The sequence below is a fragment of the Petaurus breviceps genome, unplaced genomic scaffold (genome assembly GCF_028583685.1).
Source record: "Petaurus breviceps papuanus isolate PSGF00001 unplaced genomic scaffold, PetGlider_PUasm1.0 207, whole genome shotgun sequence".
NCBI lineage: Eukaryota > Metazoa > Chordata > Mammalia > Diprotodontia > Petauridae > Petaurus > Petaurus breviceps.
The window spans coordinates 8,315,685-8,340,000 of record NW_027185850.1 but is presented as its reverse complement, the minus strand read 5'-3'; the positions used below and the strand labels follow the sequence as shown (position 1 = coordinate 8,340,000).

The following is a 24,316-nucleotide window of genomic DNA, read 5'->3' as shown; positions in this document are numbered from 1 at the left end:
GGTCACCCAACCTTTGCTGGAAGAACTTTAATGAGGGGGAAATCTGGCAAGAAATAGAATTTGAATTTGGGTATTTGGAAGGGCTCATTACCGGTTGGCTGTCCTGGAATAGTATCTCCTATGTCATGAGATCATAGATTTTAAAGTTAATGTCCTAGGCAATACAGAAATCCCCCTTCCCCTGTTTTTGAAATGTTCTTCCTTTCCCCCATCCCATTCTCTTTGTCTTTTAAATGAGAGATTCTGTAGTCTTAGGAAATCTGATTTCTACTCCCCTTTTCTCCCCATTTTTGGAGGTGGAGGGGGATTAACATTTTCTAGCTCTTTTCATGATCTGAAGCTCCTTGGGTCAGGAAGACCTGGGTTTGAACCCTACTTTTGGGATTTACTTGACTCTGGGCAAGAGCCTTACTTGAATCATCTGTCAAGTGAGGATAATATATCCTCCTGCCATGACTGTTAAGTCAATAAGCATTTATTAAATGCCAATTGTGTATATGCCAGGCATTGCATTAAGTACTGGGAATACAGAGAAGTCAGGAAACATGTATTAAGCGCTTCTGGTGTGCCAGGTGCTGTGCTGAGTGCCCAGGATACCAATACAAACTGAAAAACAGTCCTTTCCCTCAAGGAGCCTATATTCTAATGGGGGTGTGGGCAGGGGCAGCAGGAGACACATCAATGTGAAGTGCTTTACAAACTTCCAACTTGATAGAAACAGTAGCTCTTCTCTCACTTCTCTCACTCCAACTCCTACCAATTCATTGCAGGTAGTTCATGCCTTTTGAAATCATCAAAATAGAAGGTAGAAATTTAGATGACTTTTGTGGTGCTAAATACCAAAGAATTGGCTCTATTCTCACCTGAGTGCAGTGGTTTGGTCAGAGAGCCCTTTGTGCTGCACAGCCCAGCACCAAGGCACTCCTCCTGGGGGCAGGCAGGTGGCAGTGGGGTCCCATTAATGTATGGAACAGTCACAGGAAGGTCAATGACTTGTCCAGGATCATGCTGCTAGTAAGTGTCCGAGCCAGGACTAGACCCCTGTTCCTTAGAATGGGCGCTGCCTCAGGAGAGGACTATTTATTTTCCATTTTCTTTTTGTGGCTAGAGCATAGTCCAGTGCCTGATGCAATAAGCCCATAATAAATATATAAATATATGGTGTCTGGGCTTTTGCTTCTGTTTCTTGCTGCTTCCTAGCCCCCGCCCAATTTATCATGTAAAGAGAGACAGATCTAAAAAAAAATAAATAAAAGTAAAAATAAATTTAAAAAATAATAAAAAATAAAAAGAGAGGGAGAGAGATCTCCTAGAATGATCATGTTAGATCAGTAATAAGCATTGGACTTAAAGTCAGAAGACCTGAATTTTAATCTTGCTTCAGTGAATAAAGCCCAGACCTTGGAGTCAAGAAGCCTCATCTTCCTGAGTCCAAATCTGGTCTCAGACACTTCCTAGCTGTGTGACCCTGGGTAAGTCACTTAACTTTGCCTCCATTTCTTCATCTGCAAAATGAACTGGAGAAAGAAATAGCAAGACACTCTAGTATCTTTGCCAAGAAAACGACAAATGGGGTCACGCAGAGTTGGACATGACTAAACAAAAACAAAAAATGTCTTGCTGGTGCTAATAATTATTTTTAGAAAAAGGCACTAGCTGCTTAACTCTAGGTAATAGTGATTTGGGTCCTGGACTTGAAGTCAAATAGAAGTGAATTTGAATCCTACAAGCTGTGTGACCTTGGACAAGTCACTTAATCACTATCAGACTTGGGTTCCCCATTTGCAAAATGAAGGGAGAGGAATAATATCTGCAGCATTTACCTCACATGGTCTTTGTGAGGTAGTAATAGTTTTTGTGAAGACTCCAAGACATTATACAATTCTAATGGAGGATTGTTACTGTGTTCTTCCTAAGAATTGTTATTATCAATCCTAATACTAGTAGTAATGAAAAGGATGTTACAACTCAGAGCAAGATTCAAATGTGCATTAATAAATGCTTATTGATTGATACGTACTGTATATATGTAGTGTACATATATGGGGGGGGAGGTGTGTGGATAAACCTTGTTTCAAAGCGTCCCCTGTCCCCGCCTTACCAAACAGCATATTTTAAAACCTCTAAAACAAAGGGTTTAAACAGATGATTTCCCTACAGAAACAACCACCAAAATCCTATTTCTTGACTTAAGAACTGAGGAAAGCCTTTACACGTTTGCTGAGGGTTGTGCAACTCATTGATGTTATTTCAGCTAATTAGGCCTATGTTTGAGAGTTTCTGATAATGTAATATCATTCATGCAATTTTCTGGTCTACATCTCAAATTCCTTGTCTGACACCAGGATGGCTTGTTTTTTGCCTCCAAGTAGAGCAGGACCATGCTATGGTTTTGCTTGAGTTTTTTTCTCTGAAATAAGTTTTCATCAGTTTAAGGTTGATTTGCTTTATGGTGTTTTTTTTTTAATCAGTATTTGACAGGCAGCATGGGAAGGTGAATGGAGCACAGGACCTAGAATCAGGAAGACCCAGTTTGGAATCCCATCTCCAACACTTACTGAGTGACCTTGGGCATGTGACAAGCTCTTGAGCCTTAAAAATCTCTAAGACTCTAAGTTATACGGGGGTTGGGTGAAGGAAATTCCTGTGCCAGTTAAATCACAGTTCGTTGATATAGAAATATTTGACAGTTTGACAATTCAGTCTTTGATTGACCATCCAAGATAGTAGTAAGTCAATGCAGCATTTATGAAGTGCCTGGGTTCTGCTAGGCTCTGTGCTCAGTCCTGGGAATATAGGAAGGAAGAAAGGAAGGAAAGGAAAGGAAGAGAAAGAGAGGGAGAGGGAGAGAGGGAGGGAAAAGGGAGGGAGGGAGAGAGAGAGAGAGAGAGAGAGAGAGAGAGAGAGAGAGAGAGAGAGGATGAAAGGAAGGAAGGGGAAAGGAAGAAGGAAGGTCCTCCTCTTGCTCTCAGGGAGTTTACATTCTGCTAGCAGGAGATAATATGTGTCTAACTCAGTGTAAGAATCTAGATTTGATTCCTGGCTGTGCCACTTACTGACTGTGTAACCTCGACCATATCACTGAGCCTCAGTTTCCTCATCTGTAAAATGATGGCTTTGGGCTTGATGACATCTAAGGCTCCTTCCAGCTCTAAATCTCTTCTCTACTATGTGACCATCTCTGCCCCTTACTTCTAGGACAGTGGCTGACACACAGCACATCCTTAATTAATGCTTTATTTAATTGAATTGACTAGAAATGGGACGCATTTAACTTAGCAGAGCCTTTAAATCAGGAGCTACTGACCTATTTTCCGTCATGGACCCTTTGGGTGTCTGCTGAGGCCTCTGGGTCCCTTTGCAGAATCATGTTTTTAACTGTACAAAGTAAAATACATAAGATTGCAAAGAAAACCAAATTATGTTGAAATGTGATTAGCAAAATATTTTATAAAAACAGTCACACACACCCCCAGGTTGAGTCTCCCAAAGCCGATGGCTGTTACCTTTCACTTTTTTATAAATTGATTTAAAATGACTTTGTTTCCAGTACTTTAAAAGTGCTGCCTGACCGAATGAAACACCTTATTTCTCTTCTTTTCAAACAGAACCAGCTGGAATGCTGGACGTGTGGTACATAGTAGATGACCTAGAAGGCGGCCTACAGAATATCTCTCTGTTCTGGAAGGTGAGATTGCGGTGGAAGCCAACAGGTCTTTCACAGTTACACGAGAGCTTAGAGGCAGAGGCCTCCTGGAAGGATGAATCACTCTGCTAAAGTTCTCTCTCCTCCAACATCCTTTGGTTGGCCTTCCCAGATCACAGCCCACTTATAACAAACAGAGAGTCTTAGAGCACTGTCTGAGGCTCAGAGAATTGCTGATGTGTCAGAGGTAGGATCTGGAGCTGACTTCAGGGCCAGCTTTCCACCCGCTTCTCCTTTGTGATAGATCCCTTAACCTCCCTGGGCCTCGGTTTTCCCACCCATAAAATGGCAGAAGTTGAATAAGTTGACATTCCTTCCAGCTCCAGAATTGTGATCCTCTTATGGTTCTGGGGGCAAGGGCAGATAATACAGATGAAGAGGTGAGCTCTCGGGCTTCAGAGATGAATGGTGGAGGTGGGGCTCTGGATCTGCAGACCCAAGATTTCCAGTGTTGACCAGACTTTCCCTTTTCCTGGGCTAGGTAGCAGCTGTAACAGCAGAGAGCAGGGTCATTCAGCTCGTCTTACTGACTAATGAGGGTTTGACTTGGGGGAACAGGAAGGAAAGGAATTAGGATTGTTCCCTCCAATGCGTGCTAGGACCCTTCTCTACCCTCCCCCCCAACAGGCACTCCCTGTTGCTCAGTCCAGTTATTCTCTCTGCCCAATCATGAGGTATGCCTGGGAATGTGGACAGTGTGCTGGGTTTGGAGTCAGAACACCCGAGTTCAAATCCTTCCTCAGATATTTCCTGCTTTGGTGGTCCTGGGGAAATCATTTCATCTATTTCTCAGCTTTCTTCTCTATAAAATGAAGGGGTTATTCTCCATGGTCTCTAAGAACTCTTACACCCTTCCTCTAATCTGAACCACTCCACTTACCTTCCCATCCCACACCTCAGCCAGACCTTCCCCCACCCTAATTGCCTAATTTCTTTGCACCGCCCTTCTCTCCTCTGCCAACTATATCTCTCTCCCTCAGTCCCAACCCAATCTGTGGTTCCAAAACCAACCGTGGCTTTCTCCTAGCGTGAGAAGATTTCGTTTCAAAGCTCACTTCTGAGTATATTGCCTGTGTGACCTTGGGCATGTCCCATCTCCCTGGCCCTCAGTTCCCTCATCTGTAAAATGAGAGTTGGCCTCTATGGCCTTTGGGATCACTTCAGCTCTTAGTCTGTGGTCCTCTCCATTCTGTAACCTTGTCCTTTACCGTACACCCAGCATGCTTTCTTTTTTTAAAAAAATCTGACTTTTTTGGCAATCTTTTGTCTTAACCCCACTTTAATTTCCAAATTTACACCTCCCCCTTTTCATCCAGTCATCCTTTTTGCCAAAGCTTTTAAAAGGAAGAGGAAAGGGGCAGCCAGGTGGCTCAGCAAGTAAGAGCAATGACCTGGGGATCAAATCCAGGCTCAGATACTTAGCACCACACCCAGAAATAACTGGCCGTGTAACCTTGAGCAAGTTACTTAACCCCGATTGCTTTAAATAAATAAATAAATAGATAGATAGATAGATACATACATACATACATACATACATACATACAGGAAGAGGGAAAAAATCAGCTCAGGAATCCAACCAACACATCAAATGTCTCTGATGACATACCACACTCCTGGTCTGTCTCCTTGTCCCCTTATCATAAAGGGGAAGAGTCAAGTCTGGACCATGACTTCTTTCCCCACCTACGACTCTGGGGTATTGGTATAGAGAGAGAAAAAGAGGAAGGAAAGAAAGGAAAGAGACTCATCGATGTTTCTTCCCACCCACACTCAACTGTAAGAAGGAGATGGGTCACTTTTCCCGATCCCCAGCTTTACCCCAAGCTTGAGGCCCCTTGAACTAGGGCCCAGTGGGACTTCAGGAGGAACTCTCCAAAAGGATGCTGCTGCCTCGTTTCTCAAAACCCGCTTCCCTTTCCTCATCACTGTCCCCAGTAATGGGTAAAAAGCAATTATGTTAAAACAGATCCACAAAGTCAGAAGGGGAACTCGATGAGAGAATTGTTCCCAGGAGGCCTTGGAGTCAGGAATTCAGCTAATATTCTGCATCCTTCAATTTTCAGAAATGACCTAGGTAGGGAAGAAGCTCTCTCCTCCCCACCTTCACTTTGTCTTGTTTTTCTTGTTTCCTTTCCTCCTTTTCCCCTTCTTCCTAACTCCTCTGTCCCCTCCTCCTCTGTCATTTTTTCTTTTTCACTTTTTTCTTCCCCCTCTCTCCTCCTTCTCTTCTTTCCCTCTTCTCTATCTTTCTCTCCTCTCACCTTCTTCTCTACCATCCCTTTTTTTTCTCTTTCCTTCTCTTCCTCCTCCCCATCCTGTCTCTCACACACAACAGTTGTTGGGTACTAAAGCATCAGCCTCTACATCAGGGACTTCCTATAAATAGCATGTGGATTGGTAATCAAGGCCTTGGAATGGTCACAACCATTTGTATTCCTTAAGATAGGGATAGGGGGAAAAAATAGGGATAGGGGTTAGATCTGTCAATTGGCCTTGCAGGCTGACTCCTGGAGGAGGAAATGCCTCAGGCCCCTTTTTTGTGATGTATAATCTTAGAAATTTCCCTGGGGCACTGAGAAGTTGGACTAGAACTCTGGCTTTCCTGGCTCCCAGGCCAACCATCCTTCTACTGCCATGGTACTTAGGGTAGCACTTGGCACATAGTAGGGGCTTAGCAAATGCTTATGGACTGACTTGCTAGGCCAAGGTTCGTTCATCCAGATTAAAAAGAAAACAAAACAACCACTTGGCCAGCCTGCTTCTGCCAACAAAGCTGCTGCCATCTTGGGGTGCTTTCAGAGAGGCAGAGCTTCCAGGAATGGCAGGGTGAGCTTATCTTGCTAGCCCTAGCCCAGTCAGTTCCCCGGCTGTCATGCTGTGGTCACAATGTTAAAGGGCATTGACCCCAGACAGCAGGCTGTGGAGGGCAGCCGGGCAGTGGTGAAGAGTCTGGGCCTTGTGCCATGTGATGACTGGGTGAAGGATCTGGGGCTGGTTGTCTCAAAGAAGAGAAGACGTGGGGAGACCAGACTGCTTGTGGATGTGATTTACCTGACTTTAGCAAAGCTTTTGATAACCTTGTTCACACTATTCTTGTGGAGATCAGCCAGTAATGGAACCAGATTGTTCTAGAATTGGTTGGCTAGCCAGATTTAGAGTGCGTAGTTCTGATAGCTTGGTGCTAGGGTGGCAGAAGGTCTTCAGTGGAGTGCCCGACAACTGTGGCCAGAGTCTTCCCTTCTGTCTAACCTACTCAGTCACTCAACAAGCAAGCATTTTTAAGCACTTGTTCTCCTAAGTGCTGGAGATAAAGAGAAAAACAAGCCTTTGCCCTCAAGGAGCTTGCCATCTAAAGAAGAAGACGTGGGAACGGTTGGACGGGCAGTGAGTTTGGACAGAACCAGCCCACAGACCTGCCGGAGTCAAGAGCCGGGCTCTCTCTTCACTGGGGCAGGGATGTTCAGGGACTGTCTCTGGGGCTCTGGAGCCCTGGGCCCTGAGCATTTCCAGTTAAAGCCCAGCGAGCAGGCATGGCCGGGCGGGAGGGGGGTCTCAGCCTGGGGAAAGACTCGGACTGGGCCGTTTCACTTTTGTCGGATGTTTACATTAAGACAGGGCACAGAATGACTCAGCGCAGCCCCTGGAGCTGAGAGAGGAGGGAAAATCCCTCCCGAGTCACTGGCATTTCTAGGTAGTTACTTAACTCATTTTTCCAGGTTTCTTGGATGAAGGGCAGTTTCTGTTTCTCCTCTGAAAGCACAGTTTCCTCAAGATCTCTAGTCTTTCCTTTGATGGTGGCTATTTTTAGATCAAAAAATACTTTCTTTCTTTAAAGAGTCAAAAAACCCAACCCAGAGTATACTATGAAAACAGACGCAACTGGTACTGTGTTAAAAAAAAAATTAAGTAACGTCAAACAGCAACTCATCATGAATTAGAAAATGATATGATTTCTGTGAGGTCACAGCACAAATATACTGTTTTTCTTATACTGGATCAGCAACACCTACTATGTGCTATATAGTGCTAAACCTGGTGATACAAATATGAAAAAGAAAGGCTGTCTTTGTCCTCAAGGGGCTTACAATCCAATGGGGGAAGAAAGACAATCCATAAAGGGAAGCTGAAAAATGGGGGGAAGATGAACAAGGGAGAGGGGGTAGGGTAAAAAGTGGAAGAAGGTCTAAAGGAAGGTAGTTGGGTGGGAAATGAAGAGATGGCTGCCCAGGGGGCTTCTTTGCATGGAGGCTGGGGGAGTGCTCCCTTTCACCTAGAAACTCACATTGGCAGCCGAGGGAAGGTGGAGATGGGAGGGGGAGAGAGATGGACAGAAACAGTGGCATAAGGTGGGAAATGTCCTGCCAAGGTCAAATCCAAAAGGCATTTCAAGCTCCAAGAACATTATAGAATGAAATGAGATTTTCTCTAAAATGGCCCTTGGTTTCCCAGTCCTAGGCTATATACAGTTATTTGTCTGGTCTCCACCGGTGGAATGGGAGCTCCCAGAAGGCTGGGACCCTGGTTTTATTTTCTCCATATCCCAGAGCTCAGCACTGTGCTTTTCTATACAGAATACCTGCCCCAGGCTATTCTCAAAAGCTAGATAAGGACTCATTGTTGATCTTCTAGGTGTGGAGAAAGTTCACACCTGGGGTTTCTCCCCACGTGCAAACACAAGGCCAGACAGAAACAAAGCAAAAAGAATGACAACCAAAAAAAAAAAAAAAAACATTTTAAAAGCTCTGAAAAGGTTGTGGAGAAAGCATTTAAAAGAGTTGTTACAGTGAATAGAGCACCAGCCCTGGAGTCAGCAGGACCTGAGTACAAATGCGGCCTCAGGCACTTAACACAAAACCAGCGGAGTGACCTTGGGCAAGTCACTTAACCCCAATTGCCCTACCTTCCCCCCTCCAAAAAGAAAGTTGTTACAGTATTGTACTTTTGGACAGCTCAGTAAGTCACAGATCTGCCCAGGAGTGTGCTAGAATCAGCTCTAACCAGCTCCACCCATTGTTAAAGTTTCACTGCGAGCATTTGCACCTCGGAAATGGGCAAATGCCTCAATTCTGAGAGTAATTTATTGTTTTGCTGATTGTCTAGACTTCAGAAAGTGTTAATAATGCAGATTAAATTTAAGCCTCGGAATCTCCCTTCTCGACATGTTCTACCCATTGCTCTGAATTGTCCTTCAGGACCAGGCAGAATGTCAGCCTCATCTTCAGTCCAGCCCTATTCATGGAGAAACACCCCCCAAACACTTGTCATGCAATTATATGTATTGTTTTGATATGATACTTTCCCCAAATGCCCCTCACTGCTAACAGCAACCATGATGGTGATAGACCTTCCACGCCATGGAAGGAACATGGGCTGAATCAGCTAGGGCTGTTTAACCGGGAGACATGTGAGCTGTCCACAGAGAGTCGAAGGGCTTGTACAATAGAACAGGGGTTCAGCTTGGGATCATAGTTGTGACATGGATGTCAGAGACCACCCAGACCCACTCTTTTTACTTTTCAGGTAAGGAAGCCGAGTTCCTAGGGGCTGAAGTAGTTTGACTTAAGTCCCAGACTTAAGCTGTGAATCCTGGTCCTGGTCACTCCACATCTGCTGTGCCCTTGGATCACTGAGCCCATGTCATCCAACCTCTTCTTTTACAGCAGATTTAATTGAGCGTCCAAGGCAATGAAAGGATTTGCTCAGTGTCCGAGGTAGTCTAGCAACAAGCATTTATTGAGCACTGACTGTATGCCAGCCATAGTGCCAGTTGAGCATGTTCTCATGGAGTGTAGTGGTTTTTATTCAAACCCAGGTCCTCTTCCTAGGGCAATGTTGTGCTAGGGAGTTGGTCAAGAATGGCAGGGGTGGCTAGGTGGCTCAGTGAGTAAGAGCGCTGGCCCCAGAGTCAGGAGATCTGGGATCAGTTCCAGGCTCAGATACTTAACACCCACACAAAATAACTGCCCATGTAACTTTGAGCAAGTTACTTAACCCCAATTGCTTTAAAAAAAAAAAAAGAATGGCAATAGAAAGTTTTATGTCCCTGTGGGTGAGGATGAATGCTCGCCCTGGAGGGCAGAACTGGGAGTCATCTAGAAAGATGCCAACTTAGGCTTGATGTCAGGAAAAACTTCCTAACAATTAAAATTGTCTAAAAGTGCAAAGAGATCTAAGAAGTGGTGAGTTCCCCTGCCACAGAGGTCCTTGAGCCAAGGCTGTGTGTGTGTTCATTCCTTCTCAGGTCTTTCTCATTCCCACTTTCACATGCTAGGATTTGACTTCCTAGGATTTAGGAGAACCAAAAGGCAGATTCTAGAGCCACCCAAATATGGGATGTGGAGGGCTTGAATTCTTTTATGGGAGATCTTCCAGTCAAGACTAGCTGACCATTTGTTGTGTTTATCATAGAGAAGATTCCTCAGGTCCAGGTTGGACTCCAGGCTTCTGTAGCCATGAATGAGCTGGCTCTTCATTCTGGATTCCTAGACAGTTAAAGACAGACCAAGGACCTTGAGTCCATTTAGTCCAGCCCTCCAAGAAGGGCTCTGAAGATGACCTCCTACTACCAGCTCCGGGTTTCCAGAAGGAGAGGGAGAGAAGCAGTGGTCACCAATGATCTGGCAGCTTTCTGGTCACTGAGGACAAGACCAAGATCATCAGAAACCTATATTGGTTAATGGTCACATGAAGGTGAAAAGGAAAGGACCCAGTACGTCAAGAGTGAACAGGAAAGCAACACATTGGCAGGTGAAGCTGTGACTCATGCCTCAAGTTCTCAAATTCCCCCTTTTTTTAATTGATGAACAAAGATCTATTTTCTATCCCTCCCACCTCGGCCTTCTTCATTCCCCCAGCTTTTTATAATATTGGGTTCTGGCTTCTTCCAACTAACAGCCAGTAATTACATTTTTTTCTTTGGGGGCAAACGGTTCAGAAACAAAATATTAGTGTATTGATCTCCCCCCAAGAAAACCTCATAACCATTTTTAAAAGCCAGGAAGTTTATTTTAAACCTCAGAGTGACAGGCATAAGAAACTGGTAATTTAGATTCAGGGAAGCCAACCTGCCTCCCTCTGCTTTGTAACTCTATAGATAACACATGTCTACTGTGTGCCAGGAACCCTCTCAGGATGAATGGAGTCCAAGCAGCCTCCTGTCTCTTAGGGACCAGAGCATAACATGTGAGGTAACTTCCTGGAATTCATGATCTTATGAACTGAATCGAAATAGGAGTTTCCCTTTAATAGAAGAATTGGCTTTCTATCATGAGTGGCAAGCCAGACATACATGCACATGTACATGTTCCGTGGTATGTTTCAGAGAATCCTGGCTACAAGCTTGTTTCAGGCATCTCTTACCCTCTGCTGCCTGGAAAGATCAGAAGAAACCAGGCAGCCAACCCTGCTCCCCTTTGTGTCCACTGTGAGGTATTAGGAAAACCGAGAAGAAAACTCATTAGTGAACGCCTCAGAGCCTTGAAAGTGTAACAAGCTCATGGAGTAACAGTTGTTTCTTTCATGCTTTCAATTCTATGCAGTTTTTTTTTCAACCTAAGGAATTTTCTGACCAATCTGAGCATCTTCTCCCCCTCCCCCTTTTCCTCCCTTCCCCCCTCTCTCCCTCCCTTCCCCCTCTCTCTTTCCCTCTCTCCACTCCCCTCCCCTCCCCTTTTATCCCGAAGGTGCAACCATTACCTGGATATCAGGCACAACACTGAGTGTGCCAAGCAAAACTCCTAGCAGATCACCTGGGTCCTTTTTTTTGCATCCACTAGAGGGAGCATTGAAACCAAGCATGACCTTTCTTCTAAATAGAATGAGTGGTCGAATGTGGGTTAGTTGGATTCCATAATGGGTGGGAATTTGTTCTTGGGGGGGAGGGGTTGTCCAGAATGATGATGCTGATAACTGCTATTTGTATAACTGTTGGAAGGCTGTAAAGTGCCCATATCCCAGCAGCCCTGGGAGATAAGGAGAGTAAGTCTTATAATCTCCATTTAACACATGAGAAAGATGAGGTTTAGAGAACTTAGAACATGCCCTGTTGGGCCATTAGTATATAATAGAGCTAGAACTCAAACCCAGATCTTTGGACTCCAGGATCAAGATGGGGCGCAGACCTGTTTCTGATTTGCTGGAACACTCTGAAGGTTGTGCCCTGTCTGCTAAGACTGTTACAAGGGGAAAATGAATTAATACCAGTACCTGTGACATAGGGGAATGGGCACGGAACCTGGAGTCCAATTCCCAGTCTGCTACTTCCTAACTGTGTGACTTTTCTTTGAACTTTAATTTTTTCAACTACAAAAGGAGGGGATTGGACTGGGTGGCCTCTGAGATCCATTGTGACTGAATCCTATGGTCCAAGGACCAGTCAACCGTGGCAATAGTTTAACTTCATACTAAGTCTGGTCTAAGCTACAGAACATGCAAGTGAGAAGTTCTGAATCCCAGCTGGGTCCCTATCTTTTAGTGTGACCTACCACTGATTAGCCGTGTGACCCGGAGCCACACCGACAAACGACATGAGTCGTTTACTCATGATGGACAGATGATGAAAGGATGGGGGGCTGAAAAGGGGAAAACAACATTCACGAAGTATGTAAGTGCCAACTGCCAGAGATACAAATAGAAAAGTGAAACTGGCCCTATTCCCAAGGAACTCAGATTGGTGAAGACCTCCGCTACAGGACAGATGGAAAGGCCCTATTATTATTAGTGCAAACTTCAGTCAACTATCAAGTGCTTTATAAACGTGAGTTACTATGATTAACTCAGGTCCCTGCATCTTGAGAGAAAGGGATTCTGGGTTCAGGGCTCCATAGCTGATGCCTGTTTCAAGTCAGAAATCCCAGAATCTCAGAGGTGGATGGCTCTTGGGACCATATTGACTCCACTGTACTTGAAGGCAAGTCCCTTCTGAGAAGCAGGGATCATAGGTGGAGCTGGAGAGAACCTGCCTAGGCCCCTTCCCCCCTTCATTTTACACTGAAGCAGGCTGGCATTCAGAGTCTAACATCCTTGGTCTAAAGCCAGAAAAATTTTCCACCATCCGGCCTCTGCCTAAAGACCCCCAGGGAGGGGAGCCCCCATCTCCTGAGCCAGGCCAGGGTGCTTTTTGGATGGCTCCAGTGGTGAGGGAATTTTCCACAACATCTAGCCCAAATGAAAATGTCACAGTTCCTCGTTCCTCGCTTTGCCCCTGCAGTCAGGAAGAACTCAGTTAAAATGTGGCCTCAGGCAGTAGCTGGGTGACCCTGGGCAAGTCATTTAACCCCCATTTGCCTCAGTTTCCTCAACTGTAAAATGAGCTAATAAATCCAGCTCCATAGCAAACCACTCCAGTATCTCTGCCAAGAAAACCTCAAAGAGGATTGTGAAGAGTCAGACACGACTGAACAATAAAAATCCCTTTTCCCCAGGACAGCTTTTCAGGTGTGGGGAGATTTCTTCCCTCCTCTGTCCCCAGGCTTCTCAGATCCAGACTAACAATCCCCAGCGAGGGGATCTCTGGCCTGATTCAGGTGGATCCTCGAATGGAAGTTTCCGTGTGAGCATCCAAGGGCAGGAGGGTCTTTCCTGGCTCTGTTTGCTATTTTAGGTTTCTTCCTCCCTGGCTCAGTGAAGGCCAGCTGGGCTCCTGCAACAAGGCACTCACTCTTTCCCTCACCTCCGTGCCAGAAGCATGGAAGGAAATGAATTTGACACACTCCTCTGCTTTCGGATGTCTTTTTTTTTTTAAACCAAACTAATTAGTGCTGCCGCTGAGAGCAATGGGTAAGTCCCCAGCCAACTCCACACCTGTCCTCCTGGCACGTGACAGGCCTTGGCTTCATGAATCCTGTAGGGCAAGCTTGGCCTGTCTTCCAACTTGGGCAGGGGTAGATTGCATTCAAGATAATAACCTTCATCCCAGCACTTGAACTTGACTTTTACAAGGGTTCAACACTATTGATCACTGCCTGTCTCCTCCCACCTTTCCCTCTGAAATTCTACTCAAAGGGAGGGTTATGAAAGTAATTTTGCAAGCACCAGGGCTCCAGTTCATCACCACCACTGGGAAACTTCATTGACCTGTGAGGTCAGTGTGCTCTCCTATCAGGCCATTGACTGTCCCAAGGCTACCCAGCAGTCGTTGGAAATGTTGGTGAGAATCTGGGCTGCCCCATAGCTTTGCTCTTCAGCAATTCCCGATTGCTTTTGGGTTAAGTTGCTTCCGTTGAGGGTCTTGGCTTAAGAGAATGGAGATTGTTTAGGCAGCGAGCATTCATTAAATGCCTACTGTGTGTGAGGCGCTGGACTCAGGCAGGAGATGTGCAAATTTAGTGCCCTCTGCACTCCGAATGTTCACATGGACTATTTGTACGTGACCTGGGGCAGAGGCTTTCCGAGCTCACTTTGGTCGGCTCGGCCACAGCTGGTCACGCTGCAGACCCCGAAGTGGTCGCACCATTTCAGTCCTCTTTGAACATGAAGGATAACAACCAATCGTATGTCTGATGCCGGGCATTCAAATACAAATATGAGATCTTGCATTCACCTTAGATGATGTATGTCTGCTTAGACTTTCTTTTCCTTTTAGGTTTGGTAAGTAATGTCCCTTTATGCCAGAGAAAGAAGGTTTTGCTGTAACTGTTGGTGGATGTCTTACTCGAGGACTGTAGCTGGGGGGGGGGGGGGGGGGGGGGGGAGGGGGGCCGGGGGGGGGGGGGGGGGTGCCAGGGGCAGGGAGCCTCAGCAGCCCCAGCTCAAGGAGTTACCACGAAAGCATCAATGAGGAGAGGATGGAAAGCAGCTGCATAGGAGTGTCCAGAGTACTCACTGGCTTTCCTCCAGCCTCAATCCGTTCAAATGGCTAGCACTTTCTTTAATTCTCCCAATACAGACCAAACAACCACATTCTTCTTTTAAAATAATGATATACTGGTCGCTGACATTTCTAATGAATGGAATTTGAATCTTGTCTCAGATACCAGCTGTGTGACCCCAAGCAAGTCTCACGCTGTGCCTCAGTTTTGTTATCCATAAAATAGGGATACTAAGAGAATCTACCTCATAGGGTTGTTATGAAGATTGAATCAGAAAATCTGTATGAAGCACATTGAAAAGTGTCTATAAATGTGAAGGTTTGCAAAACACTTTGTATTTCTATTTGTAACCTCATTTGAACCTTGCAGTATCTCAGTGCATCAAGGATCTAAAAATGAATAAAACCTAAAACCTTAGAAAGACATGTTTGACCCAGAAAGGTTTGCTGTCTTGCCTGGTGTCACACAGTTTGTTAGGGGTGGTGGTGGTAGTGGAGATTCTAATCTAGGTCTTCCTGATGCCAAGGCTAGCCCTCTTGTGTTCTATAACATGATGTCTAATGTTAGACCAAGGCTGGTAGTGACAAGTGATGTGTCAGGGTGTTGTTGGGGGCTGGAGGTAAACAGCAGGTACCCAAGAAGGAGATTGTGGGAATTGGATGGGGAAAGAAGAGGTGTAAGCAGCCACATTAACAGGTAGCACTGAAAATCTAACCATTTGATGCTCCTGGCTCTGAGGAATTTTATAAGAAAGTGTGATAGGGTGGAGGAGGGATGTCTGTCTTCTGCTAGATACAACTGGGAGGGGAGAAGGGGCTCCTTAGGGGGTAGATGTCTTTCTCTCCTAGATAACCTATTACTTAGAAACCTTCAGGAAAGAGACTGGGATACCCAACAGGATGTCTCATATCCTCAAGCCAAGGACTAGGATGGAGGAAAGCAGGTTATATTGGGCTGAGGGTGAAGTTTCTTTAATTCATCAAGAGTGAGGGGCAGAATGTAGACAACTGGCATGTAACCCCGAGACCCATAAAATGACAACAGACTCAGTGAAGGGCCTCTGTCATGTTGAGTATAACCTCTAGGGATATTTGGGGAGAGAACTGCCTGGGATGAAAAGCTGTGGGTGGGCTCTAATCTGTCCTGGTACATGAAATACCTCCACTGGTGAGATCATAGATCCATCCAAATATGGCGGCCAATATTGTTGAGCAAACCACAGCTCCCAGTCTGCCTAGCTGCTGGGCTGAGAATGTCTTTCCCCATGAAAGGAAATCTCATTTGTTGTTTCTGTGTTGTGTCGTTCCTTCCTCTTGCTAAATATAAGCTCCTTAAAAGTGGGGACTGTTTTCAGTATAGTCTTGGGGGCCTGTGAATGGGTGCTTAATAAATGCTTTGGGATTATTCCTGTCCAAGAGTAAATAGGAATTTGGTTTGTTTTGTTGTAGAATATGAGTGTGTCAGAAGCAAGGGGAAACATCCTCGGGTACCAGGTGACTGTCCGGGAGGGGACCGGGGACAGCTCGGCCGTGTCCCCTACCCTGAAGGACTTTACCGAGCACACTCACTTTGCTGTGGTTGTGCCCCAGAAGGACTATGCCGTGGCTGTTTCTGCAGTTAACTCAGAAGGAAGCACCTCTCCCACTTGGATCTTCATCCCCCGTCAGCCCCGAAAAGGTAGGACAAACCTTTGGCTGCCTTTCACTTGCAGGGTGTTCGCACCCAGGAAAGCCAGCAGCTCACTCCCTGGTCATTGTGCTGTGGAACCCTCCCTGCCCCTGGACTCAAACCCCATCACAGCCCATTCTATTCAAATGCAGTCCTCTCTCAAATAAAAAGATAATCCAGGTCCATTGGGATGCACCACTGGGATAACAAACCGTTAGACTGGGATGAAGCAGTGTCTTGGAGCGGCCGGAATGTGGCATCAAGCCCAGGAATACCTGGATATATAGGATTATGTCCCATTATATAAGTATAGACAACATCTTTTTAAGCGTAATATCCGTATGTATACATCTATACAAAATAGCTAACATTTATCTAGGGCTGTAAGATTTGCAAAGCATTTTACAGATGTTAGCTCTTCACAACAATCCTGGGAATTGCTAGGTACTATTATTACCCCCATTTTACAGATGAGGAAACTGAGGCAGACAGCAATTAAGTGGCTTGACCAAGGTCACACAACTAGTAAGTGTCTGAGGCAGGATTTGAACTCAGGTCTTTCTGACTCCAAGCTCACGCTTCATTCACTTCAATGACAGAGGAGTTTATGAAGCTGAATCTATGGGAACACAGATGTAAGTAGAAGCAGAACAATAGGTGCAGTTTCCTGAAGAGAAGGCTATGGTCTGCTGAAGGTCACAGGGCTAGTCAATGGAAGAGCTGGAATGAGGACCGGGGCTCTTATAACCAAGAAGGCTTGGCTATAGTCTGTGAATGTGTGGGGGATTGGTGGGCTGGGGCTGGTGGCTGAAGCTGAGAACAAGCCTGGAAACATTCCAGGGAGAAGGCAGGGTGTACGTAGAGTTTCAGAGGAGGAAAACGATGTGCCTCCATGCAGGGAGAGGGCAGGTGGGGTTGATGGCCTGGCTGGGGAGTCAAAAGTGAAAGCCCGGTTTGTGGGACTGGGCAGAGGGGTGGTGGTGGTAATTAAGGGCACTCAGATGGACGTGGGAACAGGGCAGAGACAGCTGGTACCGGCCTCTGGTTGGAGTTTGGGAGTAAACAAACACTTAATGAAAGCTTCCTGTTCATTCACTCAAACATTAATTAACCATCTCCTTTGTGTAATAAGGTATACAGGTGTACACACACACATACATCGCTTTATAGTAAAAAGTAAGCTATATAAGCTGTAAAATATACTATATGAAAATGGCATATGTTTATATTATATAATAGATATAATGTGTCATGTATTCTAGAAAAGATTCAGAGATATAATGTGTATAATACATTATAATGTGTCACAATGTTACATATAATTATCAATATATTATATAATCCTATAATGTATTCTATAATAGATATGTGTATAATACACTATAATGTATCACAATATATTATATATACTTATCAACATATTATATAATAGATATACTATGTACAACATATTCTATAAGAGATATGTAGATATGATGTATATAATATATGAAAATATATTATATAATAGATATACTATGTACAACATATTCTATAAGAGATATGTAGATATTATGTATATAATATATCGCAATATATTATATAATAGATATACTATGTACAATATATTCTATAAGAGATATGTAGATATTATGTATATAACATATCACAACATATTATATAATAGATATACTATGTACAATATATTCTATAAGAGATATGTAGATATGATGTATATATCACAATATATTATGTAATAGATATAATATGTATAATATATTCTATAATAGACATATATCTGATATATTATAATATATCATGGCATTTTATATATAATTATCAATATATTACATATGTATATAATACATGATCTCTCTTCTCAAGAAACTTATAATCTAATGGAGGAGATAAGAACCAAAGCATGACAAATTTGGAACTGGAATCAGTCAGTGAGGAAACATGTGTAAGCATTTTCTCCATGCCCAGTATTGTCTCACGTGCTTAGGATTCAAAGGATGGCAGGAAGGAAGGAAAAGAAAGAGAAATCCTGCCCTCAGGGAAACAGGTACTAGAAGAAGCCCTCTTCTTATGGATGAGAAAACAGAGGCTTTGAGAGTGAGAGGCCTTACGGGTAGAGAGTGAGAGGTGGGATTGGAACCCAAGTTTTCTGGCCCCCAGCCCCGTGCCTGGTCCATGGAGCCAGTCACATGTTCAGAATCCTGGCTGGCCCCAGGGGGTCTGAGTCCCATCCCAAACTGTGGGGCCCACTTTCTTCTAGACTGGACCCTTTTAGGGCCCCTATCTGTTATGAGTCTGTGACCCTAGGACGGTTTGATGTGTGTAGACATGACCTAGCACCCAGTCCAGCCCGAGTGCCTAGGAGGAAGCAGAGTGAGCTCAGGGAGGGTCTCAGTGCAGGATGATGGGGGAGAGGCACAGTCCGGCTTGGAGCTGCACACGATGTCCGGTGCCGTGGGTCTTGGGAGCCTAGGAATGGTCTGTCAGCTTGGCTAGAGCAGCACAGCATCATGAATGCCATCTAGGCAGCCTCTGACTTAGGAAAATCTCTGCTCAAGCCCCAGTTTGGCCACATGCCTGGCTACAGGGCCCTGCAAGACCCTGCACCTTGAAGCCTTTGGGCACTTTCTAGATTGCAGATGAGGTGCTAGCCTGTATTAGTGAAAGGGATTTCCCAAATGTGGGGTGCCCAGGTCACGTCTCCATAGAGGAAGGGAGCATTTATCAAGCGCTTGCTGTGTGCTTGATGTAAATTGAGATAAGACTGAAGAGTCAGCTAGTCTGGATTCTGAATTCCAGGTGAAGGCCTTTCAGTCGGCCATAGGAGGCCCCCCAAGGTCCATTCAGTCAGTGAACATTAAGTGTCTGCTATGTGCCAGGCTCTGTCCTAAACATTGGAGGATGCAAAAAAAGGCAAGAGCTTACCCTTGCCCTCAAGGAGCTTACAATCTAACAGAGGAGATGAGAGGCAAACAAATGTGTACAAAAGAGGTGATATTTCAGACAAATGGCAAAGATGGGGTGAAAGGGGGCTGAGGACAGCTTCCCGTAGAAGGCGGAAAAGCAGCTGAGACTTAAGAAGACCTGGGGGCCGGGACACAGACTCCAGGGGTCCTGTGCTCCCAGATAAATCAGTAACAGCCAACATTCCTAAAACCTCAGACTATAGATCTGAGCCTCACAACCCCCCTGTGAGGTGGGGGCCATCACTGTTCCCACTTCGAACATGAGGAAACTGAGGCCAAGGCTAAGGGACTCATTCAGGCACACAACCAGAAATGCCTGAGGTAGGATTCTAACTTGAATCTGTGGCTTGTTCACTATCCCAGGCCCCCCCAGTGTCCCCGAGGTAGATGATGCCCATCATGGCTTAACTTCCACAGCACAGTGAGGTTTACAATGCATATAAACTAAGCTGGGAAAGCATTATGGCCTCTCCTTTACACTTGGGGAAACTGAGGCCCTGAGATGTTAACTAACTTGCCGGAAAAGCGGCAGAGCCAGGATTTGAACCCAGGCCTCAGACTTAGAAAGACATGGAGACTAACTGAATGGGGGAAGGGAGAATGCACAGGTGCTGGAAAGAGAAAGGTCCTAAGTAGAAAGATGGGTTCTAGAAAGAGATTAAAAAAGAAAAATTAAATCAAAGCAAAAAAACAAAAAACCTTGAGAGCAAAAAAAATATAAAAATAGAGCCTGGCAAGAGATGCCCACATGTGGCCTCTGTGGACAGAAGTTATGGGACATGGGGAGGGAGCCAGAAGTCTGGAGTGAAATCATGGGAATGTTCTGGAGGGTTGGCAGAGCCCATGAGAAAGGGGCATGTGATGGGTGAGGTCGAGGAAAGACCAAGACTGGGAGGAGGCACCATGGAAAGTTAGAATTGGGTGGCTCAGGACCTGGGTTCGAATCTCACTTCTGACACCTACCACCCATCTGACTTTGGGCAAGTCTGGACCTCAGTTTGTGCCTCTATGGAACGGTGCATCATCCTCCTTCTAGTCCTCTGGAGGATCAAGAGGGAACCTGATCTTGGCATGTTGAGGTCTCCAAGCTGGAAATGATGCCCACAGGCAGCAAGGCACAGGCCCTCCAGAAAAGGATGACAACCTAAAAGCTGCTCACAGACGCTTTCCCATCCATCCCAGTCATCATCACTGTTCACTCTGCGGCTCATAGATCCAGAGCTTCAGGAACTTGGGGGCCATCAGTTCCAACCCCCTCATTTTACAGATGAGGAAACTTAGGCACAGAGAAGTCAAGTCACAAAGCTACCAGGGGAGGCAGCATTTGAACCCAGATCCTATAACTCCGAGTCTAGCATTCTTCTCACTACACCGTGCCATCTTTCATGAACAGATTCAAAGAGAATCAGAGTCTTGAAAAACCATATACACCCTGACTGCAGCCTTGTAAATGGAGTCACGATGGGAAGATGGAAACAATGCTGTGAGGTTATTATGGTCGGGCTTGGCCCCTGAGAAGGTGCTGGGAGCTGAGGGGCCATCTCTGTAATGGGAATGTAAATTTAAAGATCTTCCCTGCCCCTAGGCTAAAGTGCACCTGGAGCCTGGGGTGGGAGGCTTGTTTTTCAGTAGATACTTTTTGATTGGTCAGTGAGTCAATAAGGTTGTTACATTCTCTGAGCCAGGACAAGGCTATATAAACCCTGATTTGAGGCTTTGTTTTGGAGCTCACTTTGAGAAGTGTTCTGTGATTTGATTTGATGAAACTCTGGGAAGCCGTTGTCCAGAGACCCCCGGCTTTGAAAAACCCAGATGGTATGGATATAATGGCTGGACAGTTTGGAAAACTGTCTACTTGATCTGTTTCTCTGTCTTGATAATTCTGTCTGTGTATTCTGAAGTTCGGGGTGCTGACCTTTTTCCCCTGAACTAGGTAAAGGATACATTTTGACTGATTAAAGTAAGCTTGTTAACCCATTTTGAGTTGCTTTCCTTTAACAAAGCAGATCTAAGAACCTGTGGTGGCAGCGACCCTGGGGATGCTGGGGTGCTTGCTGCCACAACCTCCCCACTTTCTGTGCAGAGATGGGGGACTGCAGGTCTGCACCATCATGTCTCAGTGTGTTGGCTGGTTTTGCTGAACAGTCTTTTTTCTTCTTAGTCAATAAACATGTATTAAGCCCCTACTGTGTGCCAGGCACTGTGCTAAGGACCGGGGATACCAAGAAAGTCAGGGCAGTCTCAGCTCTCGGGCAGCTCACAGCATCACTGGGGAGACGACACAAACATCTGTGTACTGACCAACCAGGCTACAAGGGGATTATCTCAGAGGGGAAGGATGAGCGCCGTGGGGGATGGGAAAGGCTGGCGGAGACATGAAGGAAACCGAGGATTATGAGGAATGGGTCCTTGGGAGGGCGTTGGAGCTGCTGGAAAAGCAAAAGCCTCCTTTTTAGAAGAGAGGAGAGACTGGGGTCTCGGGGGTCGGGGTGTGTTTCTGCCAGAGGTTGCAGTGGAATCTAAGAGTGTACTGTGGGTGGGCTCCATGCTGCAAAGGGCTCAGAAGAGCCTTCGTCAAGAGGCCCAGGGAAGAAGGAGCTGGAAAATGTGAGGACTGAGAGGTGATGGAGGAGAGGGGAGAGTGGTCAGCAATGTTGGAGGCCTTGGGGACATGGGTAAGAGCCAGGATTTCTTCTGGGTCAGTAGCCATAGTGGCAAAACAGCAGATTTAGTATCTGTGTCAAGAAACGCTTCCTCATTAGGACTTAGGTGTCCCAGTGTGGCACAGGTGGTCTCAGGAGGAGGGGGCTCTCCCTCCTTGGAAGTCTTCAAGCAGGGGCTGGATGCCACCTGGAGGGATGGAATGGCAGGAATTCCTCATCAGGTATAGTTAGTCTAAACCAGAGGTGGGGAACCTGCAGCCTGGAGGCCACATGGGGCCCCCTGAGTCCTCAAGTGGTGTCCTTTGAATCCAAACTTCACCCCTGTTAGAAGGCCACCTCCAAGGGCCCTTCTGCCTCAGAGAGTCTGGGATTCTGACTCGACATTCTCAGCTGGCTTGGCTGGAATAAGTGTCTCTTACCAATCGCCTCAGTCTCTCTGTGTTTTTTTTTTTTCCTTTAAAAAGTTCCTCAAAACGTCTTGGCTAAACCTCAGGGATCAGACGGCATCAGAGTGACCTGGGAGCCTCCCGGTGAAGCCACCACCTCGGTTAAGGAATATTTGGTGGAATGGAGGGAACTGGGCACAGGCAGCAGCACGTCCTCCCCTGTCAACTGGCACCGGTTGCCCTCTGTCAACACGTCAACTGTGATAGCAGGTGAGGAACCTGTCAGCGCCCTCTACAATGTCCAGTCGTACTGCCCTGGGTACAAGTTATGGGAGCTGTGCTGACTGGATGGAGATTATGCTGAATATGTGTGTGTATATACATATATATATATATATACATACACGTGCATGTACACAGGTAATGTGACACACATGTATGTGTATAGACATATGTGTTATATATATCATATTCTCTACATACAAAATGATTATAATAGAGTATAGGTGGGCAGCTAGATGGCTCAGGGGATAGAATGTCAGGCCTGGAGGCAGGAAGATTCTTCTTCTCTTCCTGAGTTCAAATCTGGCCTCAGACACTTCCTAGCTGTGTGACCCTGGGCAAGTCACTTCACCCTGCTTGCCTCAGGCTCTGCATCTGTAAAGTGAGCTGGAGAAGGAAACAGCAAACGTCTCCGGTGTCTCTGCCAAGAAAACCCCACAGACAGCACTGGGGTGTGCTGGTCCGTGGGGACTCGTAGAGTCAGACATAATTGAAACAAATAAGCAACAACCCTATAGAGTCCAAATGGAAATTCCAACACAAGGTCAGGTCCCCCAGGCACCTGTCTGCAAATTCCGTCTCGCTTGTGCCAAGCTCCGGAACGTTGTTTGTAAGGGAGACCCGAAGCCCCTCAGAAGAGTTCAGCCCGTCCACCCCCATGGGAAGAACAGACAAGCATGCCCTGTCCAGCCCGCGACAGAGCTGTCTGATTGCACACGTCTTTTGGCCAGACCCTGATGATGGAGCCCAGGATCGAGCGGGAAGAAGGAAGAAGGATGCCCTTTGGAGAAAGCCTGTCGCTTTCGGTAATTGAGAGATGCTTTCTAGAGAAAATGATGACTTCTGTATTTTTTTCTTTTTCCCACACCGACCTTCTTCCAGGCATCTCTCCAAGACTCTGAGGTCCCGAGTGAGTGCTACTCAGCATTGGCAGAAGGAGTTCTCTCATTACACTAATGAAATGACATTACGGGTCCAAGCCAAAAAGAGCCAGAAAGCTCTTAAGAGGGACAATTAAGCAGCAAAGTGCTGCACCTGAGTTCAAATCCTGCCTGAGACACTAGCTGTGGAAAGCTACTCTCTGGACGTCAGTCTCTTCATATGTAAAGTGGGGATGACAGTGTCTCCCTTGCAGGGAGATAATATCGGTAAAGCACCTTGAAAACTTAAAGGAGTCATGCAAATGTTAGCTAGTATTGTCACCACTGGAGTCTTAGAGGATTGCTTGGGGCCACTGTGACCACAAGCAGACACGTTATTTCTCTGCATATGGGCGGTCTCCACACCCAGAGGACCTTACACAGATGAAATCACAGGATCATAAGGTCAGGGATTCAGGGCTGGAAAGGCCCTCAGAGATCATCAGGCACAAATGCCCCTATTTTACAGATGAGGAGACTGAGGCTAAATTGTGCCATATTGCACAGCTACTAAATGTCTGACGAGTCTTTCAGACCAGTGGTATTAAACTCAAATAGAAAGGGATCCCTGCAGGCTGGCAAATTGATTCAGAAAACCACAAATTCACATTATCTGTGTTGTGTGGTATTTTTATTAATTTTGTTGAACATTTCCCAATTGCATTTTAATCTGGTTCAGAGGGATTGGAAGTCTGAGTCTGATACCTCTGTTTCAGACCCCTCTTCACTACACAAGCTGCCTTCTCACAAGGCCAGACTTCCCCTAGATATCAAAAACATGCTTCCAGGGATCCACGGCTCATGGATCACCATGATCTCAGAAGAATAAGATAAAGTAGTGGGCAACTTGGAGGCCAGGGGAAGAGAGACATGACCAGCATCAACTATCTGTGGCATATTGTCACTGGAGGCTTGAA

The 24,316-nt window shown here is 45.7% G+C and overlaps 1 protein-coding gene across 1 annotated transcript in view; it reads left to right on the top strand.

The window, feature by feature from the left end:
* The window catches only part of LOC138164878 (interleukin-12 receptor subunit beta-2-like), an 83,317-nt gene that overhangs the window by 35,743 nt on the left and 23,258 nt on the right, over positions 1-24,316 (top strand). Inside the window, exons 8-10 of the mRNA XM_069092812.1 lie at positions 3,609-3,688; positions 15,966-16,194; positions 22,276-22,467. Of these exons, the coding sequence (XP_068948913.1) occupies positions 3,609-3,688; positions 15,966-16,194; positions 22,276-22,467 (501 nt within the window). The remainder of the gene's footprint in view (positions 1-3,608; positions 3,689-15,965; positions 16,195-22,275; positions 22,468-24,316) is intronic.